At 39.7% G+C, this 26,139-nt stretch overlaps 2 protein-coding genes across 2 annotated transcripts; one reads left to right on the top strand and one right to left on the bottom strand.

Annotated features, from left to right (window-relative positions):
* Positions 1-115: 115 nt before the first annotated feature.
* Positions 116-4,452, top strand: dtymk (deoxythymidylate kinase (thymidylate kinase)). Its single transcript, XM_062997212.1, has 5 exons — positions 116-365; positions 2,326-2,434; positions 2,667-2,757; positions 3,113-3,310; positions 4,274-4,452. Exons 1-5 carry the CDS (start codon positions 236-238, stop codon positions 4,382-4,384), a joined length of 639 nt encoding a protein of 212 aa, XP_062853282.1. The 5' UTR covers positions 116-235; the 3' UTR covers positions 4,385-4,452.
* A 4-nt stretch (positions 4,453-4,456) lies between these two features.
* Positions 4,457-26,139, bottom strand: atg4b (autophagy related 4B, cysteine peptidase). Its single transcript, XM_062997210.1, has 13 exons — positions 26,094-26,139; positions 17,047-17,148; positions 16,044-16,115; positions 15,852-15,950; positions 15,237-15,338; positions 15,062-15,134; positions 13,222-13,301; positions 12,488-12,678; positions 12,335-12,413; positions 11,740-11,885; positions 8,802-8,858; positions 5,872-5,965; positions 4,457-5,011 (listed from the first exon to the last, which is right to left on the bottom strand). The coding sequence occupies exons 1-13, from the start codon at positions 26,101-26,103 to the stop codon at positions 4,938-4,940; spliced, it is 1,179 nt and encodes a 392-aa protein (XP_062853280.1). The 5' UTR covers positions 26,104-26,139; the 3' UTR covers positions 4,457-4,937.

Here is a 26,139-nt window from a genome sequence, read left to right as displayed (position 1 = left end):
CGACGAGAACAAAACGAAACCGTGAACGTTAAGTGACGGACTCGGTGTGTTTTCGTCTCTGTCCGGGTGGGGCGCTGTGCACCTCCTCAGTGTTCGGCCCCCCCCGCCAATAAACCCGCCGAAAGAGAAGACGTTGTTACGCGGGAAGAGACTTACATCACCAGCCGTGCTTTTATTATTGTTATTATTATTATAGTTTATATTTTTATACATTTCTACAGTAATAATCGTGATAATGGCGGGTAGTCGGGGGGCGCTGATCGTTCTTGAGGGTGTCGATAAGGCAGGAAAAACTACACAGTGTAAGAAACTGGTACAATCACTTCAACAGAGCGGCCGAGCAGCAGAACTCCTCAGATTCCCCGGTAATTATCATTCATTAGCATTAATATCTCCTTAATTAACTTTATTTTACTGTATTGCGCAGAGTTTGAATAAATTTGCACATTTTGCAACTGCACAGGTTTATTTGCATCAGTCTCAGATAGCTGTAAGGAATAGGAAGGGTTGCCAGGTTTGGAAGAAATAATCCTAACAACAACAACAGTAGGGTTGCCAGGTTTGGAAGAAATAATCCTAACAACAACAACAACAGTAGGGTTGCCAGGTTTGGAAGAAATAATCCTAACAACAACAACAGTAGGGTTGCCAGGTTTGGAAGAAATAATCCTACTCATTAAGCTGAAACCGAAGATACGAGATGTCACAGAACGTCTGACGAAAACAGACTAATAACTACAAAACTACTAGTTCTGTTAATCTTTCTTTGTTTATTATTTGTTTTAATATAATAATTTGTACTTTTGTGAGGTATTTTGCTTAATAGTATTATTAGTCCCGTTTTTTTTTACTATGTAAGTGCTCTGTATTATATAGTCATATATATTTTGTACTTGTACCAAGATTCGTTGTATAACTACAATGACAACAAAGTCCATCTTATCATATCTGATCTTATCTTACTAACATCATACATTTATTATCTTGATTAGGTGTAATTAAGTCAGATCTCAGTCAGGAACATGGAACAGTAGCACAATTAACACTAAAATGACTGAATTTAACTTGTACTTACTCGTTCTGGTCTCTCTTCTCCCCTCGGATCCTCTTCGTTTGTTAAAAATGTTGTATTTCCATACTTTACATTCCTTCTGATTTCTAAATAGACTTTCAGGCTACATGAGGAGATTTTTAAGGTCCTCATCATTTCAATTCTATTGTCACTTTAGCTCCACACACATACACACAGAATTTTCACTGTTTGCTATTTTGTTGACTTTTAAGGACTCATTTCCGAACTTTGTGTTCTCCAGACTTGCTGTGCAGCTTCCTGTTTTGATTAAGAAACTGTTTAGAGTCTTAAAGTTTCATATTTTCGTCCAAACATTTGTGTCCTCGCTTTCTCTCGACCTCTTTTTTAAATGAACGTGCTTTTGTCGCCCCCTGTTGGGTGAACGTGTTAGAGCAGGTAGCAGCTACACCTGTCTGACAGGTACATTCACTGATTGTTGTATGCAGGTGAACCTGTTTATACTTCCTGCAGCCTTTTATGGTACTTTATACTCTTTGTCACCCCTGTATCCCTAATATTAATCAATATATTACCGGACACCCACTGACCAGATGATTTTTGGGCATGTAGGTGTTGTACCTATTTAAGTGTAGCAGGTGCAGCAGTGGTGGGATTTTTCTTAAACACATCAGAATCAATGCGCCAATCGCAAAAATATAAAGCCAACAGGGTCCTGTGATTAAAAGTGTCCACTGATTAATCTTTTACACCATGTTTAAATCTGTGGTCCCACACTTGGTGGTCATTTCCAGTGACCCGAGCACCCGTGCTAAATTTGGTTACCCTTCCTGACCAGGGACCAAGTGCACGGAGACAGGCTGTTCCTGTTAGGGGGCACGACAGCAGATCGCTGATCTCCACTACGCCCCCTCCGACACGTGTGCTGTACTGACCGCTTCTTTTCACCTGCACCTGTGCAGTACCATCGATCCACCAGGAGAGGGCGGAACTGCGGCACTTATAAGGACCAGCCGATCACCGTCAGTGTAGGCGCCCAGTCGGCTGTTGGCACAGCTCAGGTCTGAACCCGTGAGCCTGAGATGTCAGAACTGGTGGGCAAGCATGCGCCACCACCTCCGTTCCCTTCGTCACCCCAACCCTCATCCGTTCTCCCCACAGAACTCTCATCCCTCCTCTGCACATGCTCAGATCATCTCAGTCTCTCCTACCTCACTCCCTAACGTCCTACCTGCACATATCAGGGTAAATAAGGAGGCTGGCTGTTAATCATTGTATTTTTTTTTTGTCTACAGACAGAACGACGCAGATCGGCCAGCTGATTAATTCGTACCTGGAGAAAAGGAGCAACCTGGAGGACCATACAGTACACTTACTGTTCTCAGCAAACCGCTGGGAGCTGGTGTAAGTTCCTCTTTGCCTTTGGTTAACTCGTGAGTTTTCTACCTACAGAGTTTGGGTTTAATTCAGTTCAGTATAAATATTAAACGAATATAATCGAAAGCCTGGCATAGTGGAAAATACTATAAATTGTTTTGATTTGATTTGATTCTATTATTTGCAGTAAATCTGTATTTATTTCCTTATCAGATGTTCAGATAATCTCTAGCATCTCATTTTTATTCTATCCCATCAGTCCTTTAATGAAGAAGAAGCTGGATCTGGGCATCAACCTGGTGGTGGACCGCTACGCCTTCTCCGGAGTGGCTTTCACCAGCGCCAAACCCGTAAGTGACAAAATCCACAAGCCTAAAACTACCTCCTCCTGACAAGTGTGCAGTACCGCTTCTTTTTACCTGCACAAGGAGAGTGCATACGGAGATCCGTATCGCGCACGGAGAGTCGCAGACCGATCTCCATTATCCCTACCCATTATTGTGCAGTACCATTGATCAGCCAGCAGAGGTCGTAATTGCAGCATTTATGAGGACCAGCCGATCGTCGTCAGTATAGGTGCCCGGCCGGCTGTTAGCACAGCTGAGATTTGAACCCATGAGCGTGAGATGTCAGCACTAGGTTCGTTTTGACTACTACGGATTCCTAAAACAAGCATGTTTGCTCTAACTGTCCGTGCGTGTTTAGGGTTTCTCTCTGGACTGGTGTAAGAACCCTGACGTGGGGCTGCCCAAGCCGGACCTGGTGATGTTCCTGCAGCTGAACCCCGCCGTGGCAGCAGAACGCGGCGAGTTTGGGAGAGAGCGCTATGAGACGAACGCTTTTCAGGCGACGGTGCAGCAGAGGTTCGAACAGCTCATCAGCGACCCGTCCATCAACTGGAAGGTAAACAACCACTGTCGGTTTGTGTCGTGTGCAGGGTGACGCGCAAGGACGTGTCCCAATTATTTAGAACATTCTATCTATGTTAAAAGGTGAAACCTGCCAGCCAATCAGAGACGAGTATCTCCCCAGCCTTTGTATGATATTAGATTCTGTAACTATTGACTGTATTGTTACTATTTAGCTAAAAAATATTAATATTACATATTAAGAATGTACTGTAGTAATTAAAAAAGTAGTAATAAAACTGATCACCTAAAACAACAAACAATTTTAGAATCACATAAAAATAAACATTAAAATGTATAAAATATCATTAAAGTTACAAAATGTTCCATATTTACATGACGGTCTGTACCTGCAGTTCCAGCGTTCCGCCACATGGTGGTGCTGTATCACGTAACTGTATTCAAACTTGAATTTTTGACCAGAAACGAGAGTAATTAAAGTAAATTAATGATTAAATAAATGTATAAATGGATTATGAAGACAGTTAAATAGTGAAGTATTAAAGGACGTGTTGTATTAGCTACGTTACGGGGTTGATTATTGGGGTTTATAGGGCGTCTAGGTAGTTTTTTTAATAGGTTTAGAGACGTTACTGTATTTACATTTGTGGCATATAGCGGACGCTTTTATCCAAAGTGACTTGAGAAATTTAGAGTTAAGGGCCTTGTTTAGGGGCTTGTGATAGGGCTTGAACCGGCAACCTTCGGATTACTAGTCTGGTACTTGAGCTACTACTGCCCTAATTGTCTTTCCAAAGCGATTTACAATTATGACTGAATACAGTTGGAGCAGTTGAGGGTTCAGGACCTTGCTCAGGGGTCCAACAGTGGTGGATTTAATCCTTAAGTTTATAATAATTAAGAAGCGCTCTGATTGGCTGATTCCTAGATGAGCCCAGATTTTAAGCCGTGCTGTTTCCAGCTTAGTCACTAATTAAATTATTCATTATTTTTTCAGGTCATTGATGCCGCAAGAAGCATAGAGGAAGTGCACAGTGAGATTAAAGTGCTGAGCGAGAACGCCATCAACGCCGCCGCCAACCTGCCTATCGGAGAACTCTGGAAATGAACTGTTGAGCCTGATTAAGCCTGAACAGGCTGGATTTTTTTATATAAATAAAGATAAAACTCCATCCACACGTTCCTCATTGTACATTTTTATTTTACATTTTGCTTAAAATGCAGCGAGTAAATGAATGATGATAAATAATAATAACGCGCACAGGCTGATTTACTCGGTCCGTAACCGCGCCGTCGGCTGTATGAGCTGCTAGACATGAGACGTTAGCGGTGGCGGTGAAAAGCACGCGCTCCAAATCGAGCCGATTCATCCGCGTCGGGGTTCAAGCGACAAAGAAAGGCACCATCACGTGAAAACAGTGTACGAATAGAGTTAAGACCGAAGACGGCTTTACGTTAAGTGTGATTATGCACGTACTGAGACGATCCCGAGGACCGGAGACCACGACCCCTGACCCCGGGGAGCGGGAGGCTGAGATTTATGCCAGACGGACGGGACCGGTGGTCAGTGGTTCTGCTCCTTCTCCTTCTCGACTGTCTCGGGCTGAGGGAGGTTCGGGCACCGAGCTCCGCGTTCCGAGCGTTCTCCTCCTCCCTCGGCTTCACAGGGACAGGATCTCGAATTCCTCGTCCTCGGAGTCGAAGAAGCGCTCCAGCCGGTCGGACTCGGAAAAATCTGGAAGGAGTCGCAAGCGGGAGAAGTTATTATTATTATTATTATTATTATTATTATTATTATTATTATTGGGTTAATGGAGCTGAACGAGGCGACGTGCATGCTTGACTCTAGCTGTGCTATCAGCCAGCCAGACGACCTACACATGCATACGATTGGCATAGAGCTGCTGCAGTTACTCCCTCTGCTGGCTGGTTGATGCTACTGCACAGAGACGGGGATCAGTGTGACTCTACGTGCGCGATACGCATCTCCGTACGAACTCTGCCTGATACAGGTGAAAAGACACTGCACACGTGTCGCCGGAAGTGTGTGTATGCATCAGACATTATTCGGGCCCCTGAAGGTTTAAGTGCCTTACTCAGGGGCCCGGCAGTGTCTGCTCGGTGGGGCTGGATCAAAAACCCTTAAACCTTCCGTCTGATAGTGGACGTCACTGTCAATACAGCTGGTAGGAAGACACACAAGCGGGAACATACATGGCGAGCCACAGATTGTCCCCGGACAGTGCTTTGAACGCCGATACAAGTCAGTAGTCGACTAAAGAGAGTCGCAGGACGACCCGAAAGCAGCACAAGCAACAGTTCCACAGTAATAAACTAATAACATGGTATCTGTGTGAGAACTGCAAGGCCAAACGAAGTCAAACTGGAGGGTTAAATGCTTGATCAGGACTGTAGGTGTTCCATAAGCTTTTAAACTTCATAAATAAGTATATAATTGTACATAAGTGTTTTTTTTTTTGTCTTATATGACCCCATTTTATCTCATTATGGGCTTCATTTGAATTATAATGAAGGGATTAAACCCGACAGCCCTAATTTAACCAGCGCGCCCGAATAATAAAGAAGTAATTTTACCTGGAGTGAGATTAAGGACCTCGTTGTTGGTCAGATGCGACGGCTGACTGTCGACCAGCTCGAACATGGGAAGTCCCTCTCGACAGCCTGATAACTGTAAAAAATCAAACGTTAATCGATCAGAAATCGAACGTCGAGCGTTTACATTTACGGCGTTTACCGGCCGCTTTGATCTGAATCGACTTCCGAAGCAACCGAGAGAAGATAGCGCTGCAGTTGTAGCCTAGTGGTTAAGATACTGGACTAGTAAGTACAAGGTTGTTGGTTCAAACCCCACTACTGCCAGGTTGAGCAAGGCCTTTTAACCCTGATTTGCTTAGACCAGCCTTTCTCACCCGGGGTGCCGTCTGGCTTCGTCAGGGGTGCCGTCAAAACTATTCTGACGTTACTGATATTATGAAATACATTTAAAATACAAAAAAGTCAACTTATCATGAAAATGTAGACCATCAGCCGCCTCAAACATCAAAACTTGTCTCACACGCCCCTTTCCCCACGCTACAACGTCAACGCGGGTTGCGTGCGTCGCCTATAGTGATGAGTCGTTCGCGAACGATCCGATTCTATTGAACGGCTCTTTAAAATGAACAAAAGGAAGCGAGTCGCGCCTCTGGGAGCCGTTATATATACATATTTATATTTCTGTGCTGTTCTTATCGGCTGTAATTCAACCATTCCGCTTCCATCAGTAGAGGGAATCAATCAGTCATAATAAATAAGAGCTGTTTATTGTCGAAATTCAAATCACTTTCAGTATCGCGGAGAGAGCAAGCGACACACACACACACACACACACACACACACACACACACACAGAGAGAGAGAGAGCTCATTACCTCATTAATGTAAATATTGTAATTTTTATTGTTATTCTTTTGCACTGTTTTATTAAAGCAATAAGCCACGAGAGGCCGTGCGTTACTGTGATTTTAGCACGGGGACGACGTTTTTGGCACGACGCGAAGCGGACTTCTTTCCCCGTGCTAAAATCATAACAGTAACGCACGGTCTCGAGTGGCTTATTGCTTTTATAAAACGCCGGTCAACATAAAATATAATAAATACAACAATGTTTAATCATAAATGTATTTATTGTGTATAAACTTACAATAAAGCGTTCTTCCGGGACGCAAAATAGTCCGATTAACAGTGTTGCTAGGCAACATGAGGGCGAAAATAACATTAACTTTTCTATTCAGTGGCGTATTAATATGGAATGATGTGAGGCGGTCCTAGGTGCGCGTTTATCGGGGATTTTACAACGGCTTCGAACGTGGCTCAGCCAGAGCGGTAGAGAGAACAGAGGGGCGACTCTCCCATAGGGAACCGTTGTAATGGGGGCGGGACATATTTTCTGTGCAGCTTCCGGGTTGTGGAGCTCAGTATAGTTTCAAACATCCCATAGAGCCCCGTTCATTTTTACTATTTATCAAGCATTTTTAGCTGTTTGTTGCTTTGTTTTAAAAAAATTATGAATTTAATGTCATTAATATACTTAATACTGTTATTGTTTAGCATTTGCTCAGCACTAAATGTTACATGTTTATCTTAATTAATAGGTATAACCCAATTTAGCTTAGTCAGCTAAATTTTCACCTAAAATTGATTAATTAAAAGTTGATTAATCAAGAGTCTTGTTACAGAAATGATAATAAAACATCAGAGCCATAATAAATCATGCTACTTTTACTTTCATACTTAAGTACATTTGAAGGTAAATTTAGTTTAGTACTTTAGTGGAGGTATTTTTACTTTTACTACTACTTTTACTGGAGTAATATTTTACCTTGGATATCTCTACTTCAACTCACCTACATGGTTTGTGTACCTTGTCCACCACATACATTAGACTAAATGAACTAGTGCATATTCATTATGAATTAATTCATGTATTACATGTAGAAATAAATTATTACTTACTCATGAAATAGATGAATGAAGCTATTTCATGTACCTGCACTATAATGTTACAGGTACGGTAGTGTGTTTATGAACCTGTTCATTTAGTGCAGGTAAACCTTATGAATCCAGCCACATGACTTAGTGTTTAGCCAAAATGATTATTATTATGAATCCTCAGGAAAGTGAAGTGAGATTAGTTTATGTAAAAAACAAAACATAAAAAACTGTTGAAACTACTTAATGATATGGCATTATGTAATGTATGCTAATATAATGTACTGTGTGTTAACAAGAACGACCTATTAAGTCATTATAAACATCAATCTTCCACTTTATATACCAAATTGACATTAAAGCAGATGCAGTAAATGTAAAGGCAGGTAAAAATACCCAGAAATGGTACAAATGTTTATTATTTACTGTTTAATATTTCATTTACTGCTGCCGGTCCCATATGAGAACATGACAGCGCCGGGTTTGTTTGGAACTATTGGAGGGTGACATGAACCACGTGACCGCGTGGCGGCGAGATCAAGGAGTGTCGCAACTCTCTCTATCTACGGCTCTGGGCTCAGCCAATCAGATTTTAGGACCGGAACTATCCGTTTTATAATAATATTTTATTCTATTTTATATTATTGCACATGTAACTGTTTTGTATATATTTGTTCTTTTTTATTGTTATTTTTATTATTTCTCTGTAACTGAGCTTTGGCAACACGAACGTCCTTATTTGTCCTGCCAGTAAAGCTTCTTTTGAGTTTGAGTTTGAGAGCCATAACCGAGCTACAGAGAAACCATGCAGACAATGAGCAGTGCTAGTGGTATAATGACAAATAATTGAGAAATAAGAGGATTGTTGTGAAACCTAATGTAATGCAACCACAGTATGACTCTCTTCCCTGTAGTGTCCGCTAAATGTAAACACAACTCGAGCGCTTGAGGTTTAAAAAAAGTGGCAGCTTGGCGGTGGTGGGCTTGAACCAGCAACCTTCAGAGCTGACCTGAAGACCTAAAGAGGGACTCACTTTGCGGATGTGCATACACCAGTCATCGAAGTCGTCCTCCGTCTGGCAGAAGAAACCCTGAAAGATCCAAAAAGTGAAATAATTTCCATCACTGAACGAAGCTGCGTTCAAAATGACCTACAGCTTTAATTACGTACAAAACTTATCCAAACTTTTCTTGTTGGGGGGACGTCTTTAAATTAAACATACCCACTTCCCTCCGATCTCATTCCCAGCGCTCCTGAAATCTTCTGCGTTCGCTCCGTCATCTAGTTTTCATTTCTCTGGAGCCGCCGCGTTCATCCAGAAACTGGGGAACGTTAACGTAGGCGCGACGTAGGTGAAAGAAGACGGGGAGAGTTTTAGATCTGCTGTATGTGAGAGCGCCACCCAGAGGTCAACCAGTTCAAGCAGTGTTTATTAAAACCTGATTAATAGCGGCACGAGTTTAAATCTATTTCTAAGATACGCCTGACCGGCCGATAGCACCGCTGAGATTCGGACCCTGGATCCCCCTAGTGAACTTTGTCGCTGTTTTAATGCAGGGGTTTTCAACCTGTGGGGCAAGTTCGCGGTTGGCACACGAAGGGGGGCGCATGTCCAAAAAGGTTGAGAACCTTAATGGATCCCACATACATGCATGTTGTACACCGATCAGCCATAACATTAAAACCACCTCCTTGTTTCTACACTCACTGTCCATTTTATCAGCTCCACTTACCATATACAGGGGTTGGACAAAATAACTGAAACACCTGGTTTTAGACCACAATAATGTATTAGTATGGTGTAGGGCCTCCTTTTGCGGCCAATACAGCGTCAATTCGTCTTGGAAATGACATATACAAGTCCTGCACAGTGGTCAGAGGGATTTTAAGCCATTCTTCTTGCAGGATAGTGGCCAGGTCACTACGTGATGCTGGTGGAGGAAAACGTTTCCTGACTCGCTTCTCCAAAACACCCCAAAGTGGCTCAATAATATTTAGATCTGGTGACTGTGCAGGCCATGGGAGATGTTCAACTTCACTTTCATGTTCATCAAACCAATCTTTCACCAGTCTTGCTGTGTGTATTGGTGCATTGTCATCCTGATACACGGCACCGCCTTCAGGATACAATGTTTGAACCATTGGATGCACATGGTCCTCCAGAATGGTTCGGTAGTCCTTGGCAGTGACACGCCCATCTAGCACAAGTATTGGGCCAAGGGAATGCCATGATATGGCAGCCCAAACCATCACTGATCCACCCCCATGCTTCACTCTGGGCATGCAACAGTCTGGGTGGTACGCTTCTTTGGGGCTTCTCCACACCGTAACTCTCCCGGATGTGGGGAAAACAGTAAAGGTGGACTCATCAGAGAACAATACATGTTTCACATTGTCCACAGCCCAAGATTTGCGCTCCTTGCACCATTGAAACCGACGTTTGGCATCGGCACGAGTGACCAAAGGTTTGGCTATAGCAGCCCGGCCGTGTATATCGACCCTGTGGAGCTCCCGACGGACAGTTCTGGTGGAAACAGGAGAGTCGAGGTGCACATTTAATTCTGCCGTGATTTGGGCAGCCGTGGTTTTATGTTTTTTGGATACAATCCGGGTTAGCACCCGAACATCCCTTTCAGACAGCTTCCTCTTGCGTCCACAGTTAATCCTGTTGGATGTGGTTTGTCCTTCTTGGTGGTATGCTGACATTACCCTGGATACCGTGGCTCTTGATACATCACAAAGACTTGCTGTCTTGGTCACAGATGCGCCAGCAAGACGTGCACCAACAATTTGTCCTCTTTTGAACTCTGGTATGTCACCCATAATGTTGTGTGCATTGCAATATTTTGAGCAAAACTGTGCTCTTACCCTGCTAATTGAACCTTCACACTCTGCTCTTACTGGTGCAATGTGCAATTAATGAAGATTGGCCACCAGACTGGTCCAATTTAGCCATGAAACCTCCCACACTAAAATGACAGGTGTTTCAGTTATTTTGTCCAACCCCTGTAGAAGCACTTTGTAGTTCTACAATTACTGACTGTAGTCCATCTGTTTCTCTACATGCTTTGTTACCCCCTTTCACCCTGTTCTTCAATGGTCAGGACCCCCACAGGACCACCACAGAGCAGGTATTATTTAGGTGGTGGATGATTCTCAGCACTGCACTGACACTGACATGGTGCTGGTGTGTTAGTGTGTGTTGTGCTGGTATGAGTGGATTTTTAAACACCTCACTGTCACTGCTGGACTGAGAATCGTCCACCAACCAAAAATATCCAGCCAACAGCGCCCCGTGGGCAGCGTCCTGTGACCACTGATGAAGGTCTAGAAGATGAGCGACTCAAACAGCAGCAATAGATGAGCGATCGTCTCTGACTTTACATCTACAAGGTGGACCGACTAGGTAGGAGCGTCTAATAGAGTGGACAGTGAGTGGACACTGTGTTTAAAAACTCCAGCAGCGCTGCTGTGTCTGATCGACTCATACCGGCACAACACACACTAACACACCACCACCATGTCAGTGTCACTGCAGTGCTGAGAATCATCCACCACCTAAATAATACCTGCTCTGTGGGGGTCCTGTGGGGGTCCTGACCACTGAAGAACAGCATGAAAGGGGGTAACAAAGCATGTAGAGAAACAGATGGACTACAGTCAGTAATTGTAGAACTACAAAGTGCTTCTATATGGTAAGTGGAGCTGATAACATGGACAGTGAGTGTAGAAACGAGGAGGTGACTTATCATGTAGGAACTGCTGCAATTACGACCTCTACTGGAAGGTCGAGGCGCTGCACAGAGACGGGGGATAACAGAGATCGGTGCGTGACTCTCCATATGAACCCGGTGCAGGTGAAAAGAAGCGGTCGGTGCTGCACACGTGTCGGAGGGGGCGTGTGTTAGTCACGATTCTACCGACTAGAATAAATCCCACTGATGGCGACACTCGGGTCGGGCGCTACTCACCACGGCTATGGAGGGGTCGAGTTCACAGATGTGCATGCGGCACGGCGGGTGCTGGCAGTGGTAGGACTCGTCCTGGATCCGCCCGCTTTCACAGGGCTCCACGGACGGCTGAGTGGTGTGGGGGTCCAGATAAATCAACTCCTCGCCTGCGGGGGGGGGGGCAGAAACATCATACAGACGTGTTGGGATTTTTAAGCACGACAGGTTGGAGAGTTTACACAGAACGGTGCAAAAAACATCCAGTAAGTGGCAGTTCTGCATGTAGAAATGCCTTGTTGAAATTAATCATTGGCCAATCATGTCCGTATATAGATGCCCAACCGGCTGATAGCACAGTGGGGATTCAAACCCTGGATCCCAGCTATAGTGGGCGAGTGAAATAAACTGCTGTGCCATCCGAGCACCCTACAATCCGCATAATTTAACTAATTAATCCATCTTTATTAAACAGTATGCTCGTCATACTGATCAGGGTCACGGTGGGTCCAGAGCCAACTAATAAGCATTGAGAGCAAGGCTGACATATAGCCAGGAAACCCAGGAGTGACACCACATTACCAAAACACGCCCAAACTTCAGCCAGGAGAACACATACCGACAAATCCGATGAAGTAATGAGCGCTGTTGGGCCTCCCGCCGATCACCCCCAGCGACTGAGGCATCATGAAGCATTGCTACGGAAACAGGAACACGATCAGAACCCCGAAATCCGGAACCCTGGCCGGAGTTCTGGAACCGCCCGCCTCACCTTCAGCGTTCCGATGTAGGCCTTGTTGATGTCGCTGAGGCCCAGTCGCAGGGGAACCAGCAGGACGAGCGGCTTCCACACGGCCGCCTCCTCCTGGGGCAGCGCACACGCCCCCTCGGCGTACCCGTTCATCTCCTGAGACTCCGCCCTCGCACCCCTGTCGAAGTCCAACCAGGGCATGCACAACCTCTCTGCATGTGGAACACGTACACACACATTAACGACGTGAGCATACTGGAATATTATTAATATTATTATTATTATTATTACTATTATTATTATAATTATTATTATTTATTATTAGTATTATTGTTAATATTATTCATATTATTATTTATTATTGTTGTTGTTATTATTAGTATTTATTATTATTATTGTTGTTGTTATTATTAGTATTCGTTATTAATATTATTATTTATTATTATTATTATTATTATTTATTATTATATCAATATTATTATCATTTATTATTATTATTATTATTTATTATTATTATTATTTATATCACTTATTATTATAATTTATTATTATTATTATTATTATTATTATTGTTAATATTATTCATATCACTATTTATCATTATTGTTATTAATATTAGTATTTATTATTATTATTATTATTAATATTAATATTATTTTATATTATTATTATTATTATTTATTATTTATTATTATTAATATTATTATTATTTTTATTATTATTATTATTATTATTTATTATTATTACAGACTCACTGATTTCCTCGATGATCACAGTGTTGTCCATGGCGACATGAACGGCCAGTCGGCTCCATGTGTCAAACACCGACAGCTTCCTGCGATAGAGAAACACCAACACGTTCTACCACACCAGCTTATACTTAGAACAGAACTGTGTTCCACCCTAAACTACATTCTAAATCCCAAATACATTACATGAACAGAACATTGAGACACAGTTTAGGGAAGGCCTGTTCCTGTTCCAGCATGAGCGAGCTCTATAAAAACATGAAGAAACTCCAGCGTCCTGCACAGAGCCCTGACTGAACCGGAACATGAGGAACTGAGGCTTTCTTGACCAACGTCAGCACCCAGCTATTTCAATGCTGTTATATTTTGACTAAATGGGCACAAATTCCCATACACAGACACTCTTTCAGGACTTATGTGAAGCTTCTCAGAAGAGCTGTTGGTCTCTCTGTGTCTCTGTCTGTCGGTCTGTGTCTCTGTCTGTCGGTCTCTCTGTGTCTATGTCTTTCTGTCTGTGTCTCTGTCTGTCGGTCTCTCTGTGTCTATGTCTTTCTGTCTGTCGGTCTCTCTGTGTCTATGTCTTTCTGTCTGTGTCTCTGTCTGTCGGTCTCTCTGTGTCTATGTCTTTCTGTCTGTGTCTCTGTCTGTCAGTCTCTCTGTATCTATGTCTTTCTGTCTGTGTCTTTGTATGTTCGTGTCTCTGTCTGTATCTGTCTGATTGTATCTCTCTCTGTCTGTCTGGGTGCCTCTGTTTGTCTGTCTCTCTGAGAGTCTGTCTGTGTCTGTTTATCTTTCTCTTTGTCTGTCTCTGTGAGTGTCTGTGTCTGTATGTCTGTGTCACTGTCTGTCGGTCTGTCTGTGTCTCTGTCTGTCGGTCTGTCTATGTCTTTCTGTCTGTGTCTCGGTATGTCCGTGTCTCTGTCTGTATCTGTCTGTCTGTATCTGTCTGCATGTGTCTGTCTGTCTGTCCATGTCTCTTTCTGTCTGTCTGTGTGCCTTTGTCTGTGGCTGTCTGTCTATGTCTCTTTGTCTTTGTCTGTCTGTATCTGTCTGACTCTCTGTCTCTGTGTCTCTGTCTGTCTATGTGCCTCTGTCTCTGTGAGTGTCTGTCTGTCTCTGTCGGTGTCTCTTTCTGTCTGTCTGTCTGCCTGCCTGTGTCTGTCTCTGTCTGTCTATGTGTCTGTCTGTGTCTGTTTATCTCTCTGTCTGTATCTGTCTGGCTCTCTGGCTCTGTCTGTATGTGTCTGTATGTCTGTCCATGTCTCTTTCTGTCTGTCTGTGTCTCTGTCTATCTGTGTGCCTTTGTCTGTGGCTGTCTGTCTATGTCTCTTTGTGTCTTTGTCTGTCTGTATCTGTCTGACTCTCTGTCTCTGTCTCTGTGAGTGTCTGTCTGTCTCTTTCTGTCTGTCTGTCTGCCTGCCTGTGTCTGTTTATCTCTCTGTCTGTATCTGTGTGTCTCTGTCTGTCTGTGCATTTTTATCTCTCTCGCTCTCTCTCTGTAGGCCTCTATCTGTCGCTGTGTCTGTCTTTCTGTCTGTCATATTAACAGCTGATGTGAACACAAATCTGTGGACAGATCCTAACATCACACAGAGCGAGTGAGAGGAATCTGTTTATTTAAATATGTTACATCAGTATATTGGGGGACATTTTTAATATTATTGTTATTACAGCCTTGGATAGTTTTAAATGTATTTAAAAGCTCCTGGTTTTACCTATAAAACCGCCTGTTTACTACTGATCACCTATAGTGTAACAGACGATGTTTAGTGGATACACAGTCATGTACAGACACGTCAGAGTTCTTCACATCAATATCAGTATCAGTACGAGCTTCACGACTTACTTGAGTACCTGCGCCACCGTGTTTGGTCCGTACCACTGACCTATGGACTTCCCTTCTCCCACCCCCATCTGAGCTGGAAGAAAAACAGACCAGTAAGTTCCTCAATCAATACGTGTGATCTGTAAAGCATTACTAATGCGCTAGTGCACCGTCAGTGCAGGACTGTGATCTGTACCGATCTGGTGGATGGAGTAGTAGCTGTCCTTCTTGTCTATGAAGGCGTTGAGGATGCTGGTGTACTCGTCTCTCTGCCGCTTACCACTCTCCCACCTCCAGTCTAACACACACACACACACACACACACACACACACACACACACACACACACACACACACACACACACATATAATATCACTGAAGTCCCCCCCCCATTTTGTTCACAATCTAGTCATATCCAATCCCCCGAGGGCCATAACGAACACACACACACACTAACATACAAACACTCACAAACATACCTATACACTAACATACACACACACACACACTAACATACACACACTGGCAAACATATACACACACACTAACATACACACACACACTAACATACACACACACACTAACATACACACACACTCACAAACATACACACATACACACACATACTGTACATACATAAACTCACACACACTTGCACATACACATACATACACACACACACAAACACACACGAACAAACTCACTCACACCCACACATGCACCTGCACATGCATGCACACACACAAATACACACTCGCACACACACACCCACACACTTGCACATACACACCTCTGGCGGGGCGGACGTACCTCGACCCAAGTGTTTTCGGATCAGCGCTTCGGCGAGGATCATCTGTCCACACCGCAGCATGCAGCCCCAGCCCGTGTCGGAGGTGGGTCCCGTCCCTCCTGCAAGAGCACCACAGCGTTTACATCACGGCGTTATTCTAACATCAGCATCAGTGTGTGTGTGTGTGTGTGTGTGTGTGTGCTGGATCTCACCGATCGGCTGGAAGTTTTTTCTGTAGGTGAACCACAGGCGTGAGGTGATGTCTGACAGGATCTCTGCTTTTCCTGGAAAACAACAACAAACAAACCTTGTGGGTTTTTTATTAGCATTTTATTAGCACAAACGTGCTGTGGGTCACATGACTCCTGATTTAACTGCAATCAAATAAAATATTTATTAAGACGAGTTTTTCCCTCCAAAAAGTGATGCAAAAAGAAATGTTTTATGTACCGATTTTACTTTTAGATAGACGACGTGTTTGATTAGTATTTTATTATAAGGTGAACATGCAAAGATGTATAACATAAATCAGTAAGAGCTGGACATGTTTGTTGGCTTTATTATTTTATACAGATTTATTTTATTTTGCTCTGTAAGGTTTAAAATGTACGAGATCCTACAGTAATACTCCCAGTAAATAAAGCGCCGTGATGAAAACGTCGTCCTGCAGTAAGGCATCATGTCCTGTGGTGTGCCGTCAAGTTTTGTGACATCATGTCCCGTGGTGTGACATCATGTCCTGTGGTGCAACATCATGTCCTGGGGTGTAATTTGATGTCATGTCCTGCGGTAAGACGTCATGCCTTGTGGTGTGACATAATGTCCTGCAGTGTGACATCATGTCCTGTGCTGCAACATCATGTCCCATGGTGTGCTGTCATGTCCCGTGGTGTGATGTCATGTCCCGTGGTGTGATGTCATGTCCCATGGTGTGATGTCATGTCCCATGGTGTGATGTCATGTCCCATGCTGTGATGTCATGTCCCATGGTGTGTGTGCCGTCATGTCCCATGGTCCCATGGTGTGCTGTCATGTCCCATGGTGTGATGTCATATCCCATGGTGTGTGTGCTGTCATGTCCCATGGTGTGATGTCATGTCCCGTGGTGTGACATCATGTCCTGTGGTGTGACATTGTGATATTCATTCTAGAAAAGTGAAGAAAATAATGGAAAAAAATATCTGGTGACACCAGCAGAAAACAAGTCCCACGTACCTGTTAGAGCATTGGACTGTTTCCCCAGAATCCAGACGGGCTCGGACGTCTCTGGGAAATCCTCAAATTCCCCGAAGCGTAATGTGTCGTAGGTAAGAGTGGCTGTTAGGAGAGACAAGAATAGTATAAATGTATCAGTACAATCAGTGTTAGACTCAGTAGTGTGTATATAAATGTATCAGTACAGTACAGTGTTAGATTCAGTAGTGTGTATATAAATGTATCAGTACAGTCAGTGTTAGATTCAGTAGTGTGTATATAAATGTATCAGTACAGTCAGTGTTAGATTCAGTAGTGTGTATATAAATGTATCAGTACAGTCAGTGTTAGATTCAGTAGTGTGTATATAAATGTATCAGTACAGTCAGTGTTAGATTCAGTAGTGTGTATATAAATGTATCAGTACAGTACAGTGTTAGACTCAGTAGTGTGTATATAAATGTATCAGTACAGTCAGTGTTAGACTCAGTAGTGTGTATATAAATGTATCAGTACAGTCAGTGTTAGATTCAGTAGTGTGTATATAAATGTATCAGTACAGTACAGTGTTAGACTCAGTAGTGTGTATATAAATGTATCAGTACAGTACAGTGTTAGACTCAGTAGTGTGTATATAAATGTATCAGTACAGTACAGTGTTAGACTCAGTAGTGTGTATATAAATGTATCAGTACAGTCAGTGTTAGACTCAGTAGTGTGTATATAAATGTATCAGTACAGTCAGTGTTAGATTCAGTAGTGTGTATATAAATGTATCAGTACAGTACAGTGTTAGATTCAGTAGTGTGTATATAAATGTATCAGTACAGTACAGTGTTAGACTCAGTAGTGTGTATATAAATGTATCAGTACAGTACAGTGTTAGACTCAGTAGTGTGTATATAAATGTATCAGTACAGTACAGTGTTAGATTCAGTAGTGTGTATATAAATGTATCAGTACAGTACAGTGTTAGACTCAGTAGTGTGTATATAAATGTATCAGTACAGTACAGTGTTAGACTCAGTAGTGTGTATATAAATGTATCAGTACAGTCAGTGTTAGACTCAGTAGTGTGTATATAAATGTATCAGTACAGTCAGTGTTAGATTCAGTAGTGTGTATATAAATGTATCAGTACAGTACAGTGTTAGATTCAGTAGTGTGTATATAAATGTATCAGTACAGTCAGTGTTAGACTCAGTAGTGTGTATATAAATGTATCAGTACAGTCAGTGTTAGATTCAGTAGTGTGTATATAAATGTATCAGTACAGTACAGTGTTAGATTCAGTAGTGTGTATATAAATGTATCAGTACAGTACAGTGCTAGATTCAGTAGTGTGTATATAAATGTATCAGTACAGTACAGTGTTAGACTCAGTAGTGTGTATATAAATGTATCAGTACAGTCAGTGTTAGACTCAGTAGTGTGTATATAAATGTATCAGTACAGTCAGTGTTAGACTCAGTAGTGTGTATATAAATGTATCAGTACAGTCAGTGTTAGATTCAGTAGTGTGTATATAAATGTATCAGTACAGTCAGTGTTAGATTCAGTAGTGTGTATATAAATGTATCAGTACAGTCAGTGTTAGATTCAGTAGTGTGTATATAAATGTATCAGTACAGTACAGTGTTAGATTCAGTAGTGTGTATATAAATGTATCAGTACAGTCAGTGTTAGATTCAGTAGTGTGTATATAAATGTATCAGTACAGTACAGTGTTAGACTCAGTAGTGTGTATATAAATGTATCAGTACAGTCAGTGTTAGACTCAGTAGTGTATATAAATGTATCAGTACAGTCAGTGTTAGACTCAGTAGTGTGTATATAAATGTATCAGTACAGTACAGTGTTAGATTCAGTAGTGTGTATATAAATGTATCAGTACAGTACAGTGTTAGACTCAGTAGTGTGTATATAAATGTATCAGTACAGTCAGTGTTAGATTCAGTAGTGTGTATATAAATGTATCAGTACAGTCAGTGTTAGACTCAGTAGTGTGTATATAAATGTATCAGTACAGTCAGTGTTAGACTCAGTAGTGTGTATATAAATGTATCAGTACAGTCAGTGTTAGACTCAGTAGTGTGTATATAAATGTATCAGTACAGTCAGTGTTAGACTCAGTAGTGTGTATATAAATGTATCAGTACAGTACAGTGTTAGGTTCAGTAGTGTGTATATAAATGTATCAGTACAGTCAGTGTTAGACTCAGTAGTGTGTATATAAATGTATCAGTACAGTCAGTGTTAGACTCAGTAGTATGTATATAAATGTATCAGTACAGTCAGTGTTAGACTCAGTAGTGTGTATATAAATGTATCAGTACAGTAGTGTTAGGTTCAGTAGTGTGTATATAAATGTATCAGTACAGTCAGTGTTAGATTCAGTAGTGTGTATATAAATGTATCAGTACAGTACAGTGTTAGATTCAGTAGTATGTATATAAATGTATCAGTACAGTCAGTGTTAGACTCAGTAGTGTGTATATAAATGTATCAGTACAGTACAGTGTTAGATTCAGTAGTGTGTATATAAATGTATCAGTACAGTCAGTGTTAGATTCAGTAGTGTGTATATAAATGTATCAGTACAGTAGTGTTAGACTCAGTAGTGTGTATATAAATGTATCAGTACAGTACAGTGTTAGACTCAGTAGTGTGTATATAAATGTATCAGTACAGTACAGTGTTAGATTCAGTAGTGTGTATATAAATGTATCAGTACAGTCAGTGTTAGACTCAGTAGTGTGTATATAAATGTATCAGTACAGTACAGTGTTAGATTCAGTAGTGTGTATATAAATGTATCAGTACAGTCAGTGTTAGATTCAGTAGTGTGTATATAAATGTATCAGTACAGTCAGTGTTAGATTCAGTAGTGTGTATATAAATGTATCAGTACAGTCGGTGTTAGATTCAGTAGTGTGTATATAAATGTATCAGTACAGTCAGTGTTAGATTCAGTAGTGTGTATATAAATGTATCAGTACAGTACAGTGTTAGATTCAGTAGTGTGTATATAAATGTATCAGTACAGTACAGTGTTAGATTCAGTAGTGTGTATATAAATGTATCAGTACAGTCAGTGTTAGACTCAGTAGTGTGTATATAAATGTATCAGTACAGTCAGTGTTAGATTCAGTAGTGTGTATATAAATGTATCAGTACAGTACAGTGTTAGACTCAGTAGTGTGTATATAAATGTATCAGTACAGTCAGTGTTAGATTCAGTAGTGTGTATATAAATGTATCAGTACAGTACAGTGTTAGATTCAGTAGTGTGTATATAAATGTATCAGTACAGTACAGTGTTAGATTCAGTAGTGTGTATATAAATGTATCAGTACAGTCAGTGTTAGACTCAGTAGTGTGTATATAAATGTATCAGTACAGTCAGTGTTAGACTCAGTAGTGTGTATATAAATGTATCAGTACAGTACAGTGTTAGATTCAGTAGTGTGTATATAAATGTATCAGTACAGTACAGTGTTAGATTCAGTAGTGTGTATATAAATGTATCAGTACAGTACAGTGTTAGATTCAGTAGTGTGTATATAAATGTATCAGTACAGTACAGTGTTAGATTCAGTAGTGTGTATATAAATGTATCAGTAAAGTACAGTGTTAGACTCAGTAGTGTGTATATAAATGTATCAGTACAGTCAGTGTTAGATTCAGTAGTGTGTATATAAATGTATCAGTACAGTACAGTGTTAGATTCAGTAGTGTGTATATAAATGTATCAGTACAGTACAGTGTTAGATTCAGTAGTGTGTATATAAATGTATCAGTACAGTACAGTGTTAGATTCAGTAGTGTGTATATAAATGTATCAGTACAGTCAGTGTTAGACTCAGTAGTGTGTATATAAATGTATCAGTACAGTCAGTGTTAGACTCAGTAGTGTGTATATAAATGTATCAGTACAGTCAGTGTTAGACTCAGTAGTGTGTATATAAATGTATCAGTACAGTCAGTGTTAGACTCAGTAGTGTGTATATAAATGTATCAGTACAGTACAGTGTTAGGTTCAGTAGTGTGTATATAAATGTATCAGTACAGTCAGTGTTAGACTCAGTAGTGTGTATATAAATGTATCAGTACAGTCAGTGTTAGACTCAGTAGTATGTATATAAATGTATCAGTACAGTCAGTGTTAGACTCAGTAGTGTGTATATAAATGTATCAGTACAGTAGTGTTAGGTTCAGTAGTGTGTATATAAATGTATCAGTACAGTCAGTGTTAGATTCAGTAGTGTGTATATAAATGTATCAGTACAGTACAGTGTTAGATTCAGTAGTATGTATATAAATGTATCAGTACAGTCAGTGTTAGACTCAGTAGTGTGTATATAAATGTATCAGTACAGTACAGTGTTAGATTCAGTAGTGTGTATATAAATGTATCAGTACAGTCAGTGTTAGATTCAGTAGTGTGTATATAAATGTATCAGTACAGTAGTGTTAGACTCAGTAGTGTGTATATAAATGTATCAGTACAGTACAGTGTTAGACTCAGTAGTGTGTATATAAATGTATCAGTACAGTACAGTGTTAGATTCAGTAGTGTGTATATAAATGTATCAGTACAGTCAGTGTTAGACTCAGTAGTGTGTATATAAATGTATCAGTACAGTACAGTGTTAGATTCAGTAGTGTGTATATAAATGTATCAGTACAGTCAGTGTTAGATTCAGTAGTGTGTATATAAATGTATCAGTACAGTCAGTGTTAGATTCAGTAGTGTGTATATAAATGTATCAGTACAGTCGGTGTTAGATTCAGTAGTGTGTATATAAATGTATCAGTACAGTCAGTGTTAGATTCAGTAGTGTGTATATAAATGTATCAGTACAGTACAGTGTTAGATTCAGTAGTGTGTATATAAATGTATCAGTACAGTACAGTGTTAGATTCAGTAGTGTGTATATAAATGTATCAGTACAGTCAGTGTTAGACTCAGTAGTGTGTATATAAATGTATCAGTACAGTCAGTGTTAGATTCAGTAGTGTGTATATAAATGTATCAGTACAGTACAGTGTTAGACTCAGTAGTGTGTATATAAATGTATCAGTACAGTCAGTGTTAGATTCAGTAGTGTGTATATAAATGTATCAGTACAGTACAGTGTTAGATTCAGTAGTGTGTATATAAATGTATCAGTACAGTACAGTGTTAGATTCAGTAGTGTGTATATAAATGTATCAGTACAGTCAGTGTTAGACTCAGTAGTGTGTATATAAATGTATCAGTACAGTCAGTGTTAGACTCAGTAGTGTGTATATAAATGTATCAGTACAGTACAGTGTTAGATTCAGTAGTGTGTATATAAATGTATCAGTACAGTACAGTGTTAGATTCAGTAGTGTGTATATAAATGTATCAGTACAGTACAGTGTTAGATTCAGTAGTGTGTATATAAATGTATCAGTACAGTACAGTGTTAGATTCAGTAGTGTGTATATAAATGTATCAGTAAAGTACAGTGTTAGACTCAGTAGTGTGTATATAAATGTATCAGTACAGTCAGTGTTAGATTCAGTAGTGTGTATATAAATGTATCAGTACAGTACAGTGTTAGATTCAGTAGTGTGTATATAAATGTATCAGTACAGTACAGTGTTAGATTCAGTAGTGTGTATATAAATGTATCAGTACAGTACAGTGTTAGATTCAGTAGTGTGTATATAAATGTATCAGTACAGTCAGTGTCAGACTCAGTAGTGTGTATATAAATGTATCAGTACAGTACAGTGTTAGATTCAGTAGTGTGTATATAAATGTATCAGTACAGTACAGTGTTAGATTCAGTAGTGTGTATATAAATGTATCAGTACAGTACAGTGTTAGATTCAGTAGTGTGTATATATAATGATTCAGTAGTGTATATATTTATAGTGTGTATATAAATGTATCAGTACAGTACAGTGTTAGATTCAGTAGTGTGTATATAAATGTATCAGTACAATCAGTGTTAGACTCAGTAGTGTGTATATAAATGTATCAGTACAGTCAGTGTTAGACTCAGTAGTGTGTATATAAATGTATCAGTACAGTACAGTGTTAGATTCAGTAGTGTGTATATAAATGTATCAGTACAGTACAGTGTTAGATTCAGTAGTGTGTATATAAATGTATCAGTACAGTCAGTGTTAGACTCAGTAGTGTGTATATAAATGTATCAGTACAGTACAGTGTTAGACTCAGTAGTGTGTATATAAATGTATCAGTACAGTCAGTGTTAGATTCAGTAGTGTGTATATAAATGTATCAGTACAGTACAGTGTTAGATTCAGTAGTGTGTATATAAATGTATCAGTACAGTACAGTGTTAGATTCAGTAGTGTGTATATAAATGTATCAGTACAGTACAGTGTTAGATTCAGTAGTGTGTATATAAATGTATCAGTACAGTACAGTGTTAGACTCAGTAGTGTGTATATAAATGTATCAGTACAGTCAGTGTTAGATTCAGTAGTGTGTATATAAATGTATCAGTACAGTACAGTGTTAGATTCAGTAGTGTGTATATAAATGTATCAGTACAGTACAGTGTTAGATTCAGTAGTGTGTATATAAATGTATCAGTACAGTACAGTGTTAGATTCAGTAGTGTGTATATAAATGTATCAGTACAGTCAGTGTTAGACTCAGTAGTGTGTATATAAATGTATCAGTACAGTCAGTGTCAGACTCAGTAGTGTGTATATAAATGTATCAGTACAGTACAGTGTTAGATTCAGTAGTGTGTATATAAATGTATCAGTACAGTACAGTGTTAGATTCAGTAGTGTGTATATAAATGTATCAGTACAGTACAGTGTTAGACTCAGTAGTGTGTATATAAATGTATCAGTACAGTCAGTGTTAGACTCAGTAGTGTGTATATAAATGTATCAGTACAGTCAGTGTTAGACTCAGTAGTGTGTATATAAATGTATCAGTACAGTACAGTGTTAGATTCAGTAGTGTGTATATAAATGTATCAGTACAGTCAGTGTACTGTAGTGTGTATATAAATGTATCAGTACAGTACAGTGTTAGACTCAGTAGTGTGTATATAAATGTATCAGTACAGTACAGTGTTAGACTCAGTAGTGTGTATATAAATGTATCAGTACAGTACAGTGTTAGATTCAGTAGTGTGTATATAAATGTATCAGTACAGTACAGTGTTAGATTCAGTAGTGTGTATATAAATGTATCAGTACAGTCAGTGTTAGACTCAGTAGTGTGTATATAAATGTATCAGTACAGTACAGTGTTAGATTCAGTAGTGTGTATATAAATGTATCAGTACAGTACAGTGTTAGATTCAGTAGTGTGTATATAAATGTATCAGTACAGTCAGTGTTAGATTCAGTAGTGTGTATATAAATGTATCAGTACAGTACAGTGTTAGATTCAGTAGTGTGTATATAAATGTATCAGTACAGTCAGTGTTAGATTCAGTAGTGTGTATATAAATGTATCAGTACAGTACAGTGTTAGATTCAGTAGTGTGTATATAAATGTATCAGTACAGTACAGTGTTAGATTCAGTAGTGTGTATATAAATGTATCAGTACAGTACAGTGTTAGACTCAGTAGTGTGTATATAAATGTATCAGTACAGTCAGTGTTAGATTCAGTAGTGTGTATATAAATGTATCAGTACAGTACAGTGTTAGATTCAGTAGTGTGTATATAAATGTATCAGTACAGTCAGTGTTAGATTCAGTAGTGTGTATATAAATGTATCAGTACAGTACAGTGTTAGATTCAGTAGTGTGTATATAAATGTATCAGTACAGTACAGTGTTAGATTCAGTAGTGTGTATATAAATGTATCAGTACAGTACAGTGTTAGACTCAGTAGTGTGTATATAAATGTATCAGTACAGTCAGTGTTAGACTCAGTAGTGTGTATATAAATGTATCAGTACAGTCAGTGTTAGATTCAGTAGTGTGTATATAAATGTATCAGTACAGTACAGTGTTAGATTCAGTAGTGTGTATATAAATGTATCAGTACAATCAGTGTTAGACTCAGTAGTGTGTATATATAATGATTCAGTACAGTCAGTGTTAGATTCAGTAGTGTGTATATAAATGTATCAGTACAGTCAGTGTTAGATTCAGTAGTGTGTATATAAATGTATCAGTACAGTACAGTGTTAGATTCAGTAGTGTGTATATAAATGTATCAGTACAGTCAGTGTTAGATTCAGTAGTGTGTATATAAATGTATCAGTACAGTACAGTGTTAGATTCAGTAGTGTGTATATAAATGTATCAGTACAGTACAGTGTTAGATTCAGTAGTGTGTATATAAATGTATCAGTACAGTACAGTGTTAGACTCAGTAGTGTGTATATAAATGTATCAGTACAGTCAGTGTTAGATTCAGTAGTGTGTATATAAATGTATCAGTACAGTACAGTGTTAGATTCAGTAGTGTGTATATAAATGTATCAGTACAGTCAGTGTTAGATTCAGTAGTGTGTATATAAATGTATCAGTACAGTACAGTGTTAGATTCAGTAGTGTGTATATAAATGTATCAGTACAGTACAGTGTTAGATTCAGTAGTGTGTATATAAATGTATCAGTACAGTACAGTGTTAGACTCAGTAGTGTGTATATAAATGTATCAGTACAGTCAGTGTTAGACTCAGTAGTGTGTATATAAATGTATCAGTACAGTCAGTGTTAGATTCAGTAGTGTGTATATAAATGTATCAGTACAGTACAGTGTTAGATTCAGTAGTGTGTATATAAATGTATCAGTACAATCAGTGTTAGACTCAGTAGTGTGTATATATAATGATTCAGTACAGTCAGTGTTAGATTCAGTAGTGTGTATATAAATGTATCAGTACAGTCAGTGTTAGATTCAGTAGTGTGTATATAAATGTATCAGTACAGTACAGTGTTAGATTCAGTAGTGTGTATATAAATGTATCAGTACAGTACAGTGTTAGACTCAGTAGTGTGTATATATAATGATTCAGTAGTGTATATATTTATAGTGTGTATATATATAATTGTTTGTGTGTTTGTTTATATAAAATCTTACCTGAATCCATCCCGTCACTGCTGACACACTCTAGCCTGTTAGCTTC

The sequence above is a fragment of the Trichomycterus rosablanca genome, chromosome 6 (genome assembly GCF_030014385.1).
Source record: "Trichomycterus rosablanca isolate fTriRos1 chromosome 6, fTriRos1.hap1, whole genome shotgun sequence".
NCBI classification, from domain to species: domain Eukaryota; kingdom Metazoa; phylum Chordata; class Actinopteri; order Siluriformes; family Trichomycteridae; genus Trichomycterus; species Trichomycterus rosablanca.
Note: the sequence above shows the minus strand (reverse complement) of the source record. Positions and strands in the feature narration are given on the sequence as shown.